Below are 7342 nucleotides of genomic sequence, written 5' to 3'. Positions count from 1 at the left end.
CTTTTTTTGCTTTTATTATGAATATGCTATAGTGTGCTCAAAAACAATGACAACATTTGCATTTAGAAGATAAGCAATCAAAACTTACAGTCTCTCACTTCCGCCAATATGGATCAATGATTTTGATGACATCACTCTGCAATAATTTCTGTCCAATCAAATGCTCTCTAGAATCTAAAGAGCCCCGCCCCCTACATTATAAATAGACTGAAGCTGCAGCAAATGGTCACTTGTTCACACATTTACTATTTTCTACCTGGTGAATGGCAATATTACAGGGGATAGGGAACGATTCAAATATGCTTTCCATTGGGGCAAATTAAGCCTGGTTTCATGTTAGTGTCATGCGAATCGCGGCCGGTCTAGGGACACAGCGCAGACTACAAAAGGTAGCCCATCAGACCCTTTAAATTCAGCACAGAAGCTGTATTTTAAAGCGATATGGGGGAGATTATGAGGGGAAACAGTTAGAGATTAGGAGGAAACTGCAGCTTTACCGAGCTCAACGGCTCTGGCCGAGCTGTGATATAAACTAACTAAATGCTATTGGCTATTTTTTAAAAGGGGGAGGGGCTGTTCGATATGTCCCCCCCTGTCTGCCTGGAAATTACATCAACAGTGAATGTATGTCCACACAAAATGGCTGCCAATTAGAGCGTCATTCAATCATGTTCATTAGAATCATCTGTATATCCTCACTGTAAAAGCATAAGGGAAACATTAAAGGAAGTTATGATTTAAGGGATATTTTTAATCAGAATACAGGTCGGTTAGTAGACTTTACCAGTTTAAACAATCCTAACAATTCAATGCTATTTAAAAAAACACAAGAATTACAGTCTGATTGTCATAATTTAATTCAAGAATGTATTTACGAACAACATGGAATATGTGCTGCATAGATTTTAGGCTATAGCCTACATTTACAGATTCCTTTTTGTATTTTTTAAATAGCCCATCAAATGACTCTTTGTTTTTGATTTTTTTTCAACAGGTGTTTGTCGGATTTATCAGGATATTTTGATGCTAATGAACTTTCCAAAGATTGTCGGGAGTTTTCTGAGAAGTTTCGTTTCATTATCCACACCATTCCGGATCTCACATCATATAGCCTTACAGGTAGGCCTATGCCTGCATACATTTAATCTTTTTATGTAAGCCTAAACTGCTGACTTTTACTTAAAATCATCACAATAAAACACGCGCCTAAATAATAATATTTAAATAGGACTATTGTCAGGCTATTTGGACAAAATGACGGCGCGTCCTGTGCTTGTGCGCGCGTTCCCGCGCCCATTGTTGGCGGTTTGGATTAAAGGAGCGATTTAAACTCCTCTTACATTTCACAGGCTCTATTAAATATTCATGCTGGAAAATTCCTCCATTCGCGCATAAATGAACGCGCCACCAGCAGCCCAAACAAAACTAACAGAAAGAGCACCGGTCGGTGCATTAGCCTAAAACATGCAACAGAAGAATTTAGACATGAATCAAAAAATAATCATTGCACTATTTTGACTCATCCACAGGGTCAGACACGGAGTTCATAGCATGGCCGTGCACTCTATTTCAGGTGAGTAAGATAGTCTATGTATAGAGACTATAAATAAGTACAAAACAGCTAACAATAATATATCCTGTGAGCGCATGAACATTATAGAAGCAGATCAACAGTTTGAATGATCGGAGGGCTCGTGGATCTTTATTATGCCACAATCATATAGGCTAACCTAATATGATCATAACAGGTGATTAAACTAGTTAAACAAGAGAAAAAACCGTCGTAAAGTCATTCGTGCAGTTTTACAAGCAGCAAGCGACTCAAAGTCAGACGGAAAGGAAAAGAATCCTCCAGAATGCTCTGTTCATACTTCCGTCCGACGTCATGATTTAATTGTGACGTAACGAAGGAGCGTTCAGGCTGAATCAGCCGCCAACATAAATAACCCACATTAGATGTTATATTTATACAGGGGATGCTGATGTGAGCTGTTAAAATGCTTAGAATGCATAGAGAATGTTTTAAACGTGTTCGAGTAGGCTATTAGCTATTTTGAAACAAAGATAACTCATGCAGCCAGTTCATTTAGCCTATTTTTTTGTTGCAAAGATTAACCATGATAAAATAATAATAAATGAACATAAGTTAACAAAGCTTCCGGTTCATTTTCATATATAGTCCTATTTAAATCAAACAGACACAATTGAATTTTTGGGTTAAGAAATGTGTTAGGAAAAGCGTTTTTAAGGCAGATAACAAATCTGAAATCCAATAACGTTTTAAAAACGTTTTTGCAATTTAAGGGAAACGAAAAACATGCCTATAAAACAACATCTGAAATGTAAAAAATGGCAATAGAAACATCTCACATGTGTGGAGTCTTTTTGAGTGTTGACAAAATGTCCCAAAATCACAATAAAGACGAATATTTTACACTGAGATTGAGCTGCAATTAATCTACAGGAATCTGCATGTTGTAGAACATCTCTTTCGTTTAAGATCTCATAAATCTCGTTTGTGTCTGGTTTTAAAACGTGTGTCTGTTTGTAATTCTGATATGTTCTGAAGAAGTCCTTACCTTACAACGAAAGCACATTGTATTGTTCTTGTTAGAACAAAAGATGCAGCAGCAACGTTGACAATGAAGCATTTCAAATATCTTCATGTACTCGATATTTACCTCAGTATTAAATAACTCGTGGCTTCTAAAAACGGTCGGGTTTGTGTTGGCTTCGGCAGCTGATTTCGGAGAGATGGGGGAATTGAACGAATGCAACCAAAAGAAAAGTGAAGAGCTGAATAAACTCTTGTGAACTCTATTGACAAGTATGCGTTTCCTCAGGGGTTCGGCTGGGTGGGGGTGGGTGAGGTGAAGGGATGGCGGATCCGAACTGCTCAATACATCCAAAGGCTTCAAGAAACCCTCCAATCAGTTTGATTGAAGCACAAAGCATCTCTGGAAAGATTCTGTTGTAAACTCAGATTACTGATGGTTTAAACTGGGATCTTGACTTCTGGCAATGTTTAAAAAAGGATTTAAATCGAATTAGTTGAATTCAAGTTGAAACTAAGATTTATGGGCTAAACGACCAGCTTTGGTTCAGTATGTTTTATATAAAGTTCTTTTAAATGTTGTGCATTTGAATGGAAATGTCAATCCATTTTGCATGTCAATAGCACACTGATTTAAAACATATTATAGTTTCACATGTCACTGATTGAATTTGTGCTTGATTTTGAGTTTGGATTGGAATAATCAGAAAAGCTGGTTTGTTCTAAAAAGAAAACATTTAAACTTTAAAAGTTGTTTAACTCTTGTTATGAACTATTGAGGATTGAAACAATCTACACTGTTAAAAATAAAGGTTCCAAAAGCTCACTGAAGAATCATTTTGGGTTCCACAAAATAATTTTTCCATTTGAAAAATCGAAAGAACCTTTTGTGGAATGTAAAGGTTCCATTGATGTAAAAGGTAGTCATAAATGTCAATAAAGAACCTTAATATTTAAGAGTGATAACTGAACACTTAAAATTTTAATTTAGAAATTGTTTTTGCTTTAGTGTAACTGCTTTATCTCACGTTTAAATATCATTTGAATTAGACTGCACAAGTATAGTTTCATTGATTTTAACGAGAACTTAAAATTAAACCGACCTTATACAAAATCGACGAGTGTGTTACAAGTAGATTTTAGGGAAAATTTTAGATCGATGTTATTCTGTGAAGCATTAAACTCAACAGGTCAAAATCAATAATCTGTTAGCCTACATGAAATATTAATCGGAACTAAACCTGCTGCGGATTTACGCCTCGCTGGTGCTTGTTTTATTTAAACTCTAAAATCAAATGCGTATGTTTCAAACCTCAGATCGATATCCGATCGGTGCTGTTGCTTTATGTTATTCTCACGCGTTCCCGTCGCGTTTCCAATAAACGACAAACTAGCGAACATCTTTATGTATCTGTCTGTGTGGAGAACTTATTCGATGCTTTAACGGGATCAAACGGGGACATGTAGGGTGTGTCCGTGACCTCGTGGGACGTGTTTCCCGGCACTCACGGGGCTGTTTTATGAATGGTGGATGGGAAACCCTCGTCCAGGAAATGAGAAACTCCATAACATCTGACACCGGTGACCAGTTCCGTGACCTGCGCCGTAATGGCACGACCACCATCCATCCATCCATCCCCTCCACACACACACACACACACACACACACACACACACACACACACACACACACACACACACACACACACACACACACACACACACACACACACACACACACACACACACACACACACACACACACACACACACACACACACACACACACACACACACACACACACACACACACACACACACACACACACACACACACACCATCTCCTCCACCAGCACTGCTGCAGGGGGGTGGGGGGATTGGGGGCAGGGGTGAATTCCGGAGGGTGGTCGGCATAGATGGGTGGGGGGTGGGTGAAAATGGGCGGGGCACAGAAGCGGTGGGGGTAGATGTTGATTCACTCCTCAACGTGTTTTTCCTCTGACTCAAAAGACAGAAAAACATCCTCAGCCAGGCTTGATCACGAGCTTGTCAGAAACGTTTACCGAACGAATATCTTATAGGAACGAATAGGAACAGTTTTTATAACAGGAGAAAATGATTTCAGTTGTCAGTTTGAGCTTATTTGCCATTAATCCTTGCATTTCAACTCTTTGGTTTAGAGTTTTTTTTGTGTGTGAAAAGAACTCAAGCACAGCCACAGAAAGAATCTTTGTGAAATGAAATATTATATTTTATCCGTTGCATATAATCATTTTAGAACATATACGAGTTTTATTTTGAATTTGAAAACATACGAATTGGAATATTGTTTTGGATCAATGCTGCCTTTTCATGAATTAACTGATAATGCAGCTTGTGTATATATAGGCTAAAAACTGATAGACAGGCGTTTTTATGTCTTTATGTTTGTTCTGTCAGGACGTTTATTGTTGTAATTTATCCTCATGTACATATTTGTAAGTGCTCAAAGCTCATGTAAACCAGAAACAAATCCCTGCGAGTGTGTGCACTTAGTCAATAAAGCTCTTCTTATTGTGATTCAGTCTCATTGACGTTTGTACTGCAGCAAACAACAAATGCAAACTGCCACAAACGATAATATCTCATTTCTCTGAAACATCACGCGGAACGCGGTCACACGGAATGTTTTGGAAACGTTTACACAAAAGCAGAAAGACATCAGCAGCAAAAGAAAAGCTACATTTTATTTTTAGGCGAAGGACACCTAATGCTTGCAGAATAAACGTTTTCGTCTTATTAGTTAATTCCATAAAGTTATAACTTTAATTACATCAACTTTATATAATACGACTATTATTAGTCTACTATTTAATCAAATAGCACACCTCTTGAAAAATCAATTACACCCTTTTATAAAAAGATAAATGCTGGGAAACTGTTTGCATTTCGCTACACCCAGCGAGAACATTACAAATGAAGTGTTTTACGTTTACTTTCATAATACTATAAAGTATAATGTCTTTGATTACCAGAGGTTGGAATTTGGTTACTTAACGCATCATTAAAATTGTTGCATATAAATGGGGGGGAAAAAAACAAAAAATGCTGGATTTTGTATGGCCCCTCCATTGATTTCCAGAACATGCAAAACAAGATTTAACACGCGTTTAAAAAAAACCTGAACCTGTTCAAACGGAGATGCGTTTACGTGACGCAGCAGTAGAGCTGAAGTCCAGCCCGGTTCCGAGTCCGCTCCCTCTCCCGGGCTCACGGAGCAGTCACGTGTGCAGCGCTGCGAGCGAGCGAATGAGAAACGGAGAGCGGGAGAGAGAGAGACAGAGCGAATGTGCGAGGGAGGGAAAGAGAGATAGAGAGAGAGAGAGTGAGAGTGAGGATAGGAGATGTTAAAAGAGACATGACAAAATATCCAAAAAGGAGACGCACGCCGTATCATGCGCGCTAAATTTGTACCCGCTGGAAATCGGGATGTCGGATCGACGGTGACGCGCATCACCCCATTTCACGGAGGAAACGATTTCGCTGGAACTTTGGAACGGAGGGTCCGCGGGGAAACATGGCCGAAGGTTACGATGCTTTTTTTTTTTTTTTAAAGAAAATTTCTTTTCACATTCAGATGGGAACTCGTATTGTTGCACGCGCACCGCCTCGCTTTGTTTACGTTGTTTGTACGCGTGATGAAGAGCCGTTTGCGCCAGTGGTAGTGGGGGGGCGGGTAACGTGTGCACACCTGCCCCACGCCAGGCGGTTCACATGCATTAGATGCACGATACAAGAAGTTACATAGTAGCTGTAGCTTCTAACTAGGATGCACTCGCAATGCATACGCCATCCCATCTGAAGCGTAGCTCTACTTTTCATTGACTTTCTCCAGTTTTCCAGAGAATGGGTTTTAAGTGGTTGTAGACTAGGATGTAACGAAATACACAAGGCTAGTTGAGAAAATGTAAAAGTTTGTCTGTCAGTGATAACCCCCCCTATATTGATCATAGAAGAGAGGGGGCGTCTATGGTGGTTAGGGCCCTGGTAGACAAACGAGAGACGCGTGTTGTTTTGTAGAATAGTTGGGGATTTCCCTCAGAAACGCAGCCCACGCAGACCCACGGTCAGTGTGTACAACAAGAACAAAGTATAGGTTTGATCTCATTAACGTAGGCTACACAAGCACGAGCGTACATCACTATGGGCTTTTCTCCCTTGACCGCACAGGAGGGCCGCGCAGAGGTGGCGGTGGCGGGTCGGACACAGCCAGGACTCCGCCGCAGATTCTGGCTGGCTCGGGCTACTGCAAGTGGTTTAATGTCCGCATGGGGTTTGGATTTATATCGATGACCAGCAGCGAGGGAAAGCCAGTGGACCCTCCACTAGACGTGTTCGTTCACCAAGTAAGTCCATTCAGCCCGTTTAAAATACTACATCTTGGTTTCACTCGTTCTTCTGACTCTTTTTTTTCACGCTATCTGTCGCAACTCATTGACATCAGCAGATGTGTTCGAAGGAAAGCAGAAGTAAACATGCGCTTGCGTTTTCACCTCCTGTCACTTTAAGAGCTGCACTACTCACGCCGCAAACACATCTTTACTCTGGATCACCTCCATTGATATAATCACACGAACGCTCTATTAGTCGTAAACACGGAGGAATTTACGATGCAGCTCTTAAAGGAACCTTAAGACTTCACTAGGAGAATGGACACGCACAACAGTCGCCTCATGCTCACTGATAAACCTGCCAAAATGTCGGAAAATCTGTCACACGTTGCACACGACGATCAGACTGCTTTCACA

General features: G+C 40.2%; 1 protein-coding gene across 1 annotated transcript in view; it reads left to right on the top strand.

Annotated features, from left to right (window-relative positions):
* The first annotated feature begins 5893 nt into the window (after positions 1-5893).
* Positions 5894-7342, top strand: part of lin28b (lin-28 homolog B (C. elegans)) — a 40829-nt gene continuing 39380 nt past the window's right edge. The window contains exons 1-2 of the mRNA XM_079832052.1: positions 5894-6121; positions 6765-6940. Of these exons, the coding sequence (XP_079688178.1) occupies positions 6112-6121; positions 6765-6940 (186 nt within the window). The 5' untranslated portion in view covers positions 5894-6111. The remainder of the gene's footprint in view (positions 6122-6764; positions 6941-7342) is intronic.

This window comes from Gobio gobio (assembly GCF_949357685.1).
Source record: "Gobio gobio genome assembly, chromosome: 12".
NCBI classification, from domain to species: domain Eukaryota; kingdom Metazoa; phylum Chordata; class Actinopteri; order Cypriniformes; family Gobionidae; genus Gobio; species Gobio gobio.
This window is presented reverse-complemented; position numbering and strand designations above follow the sequence as displayed.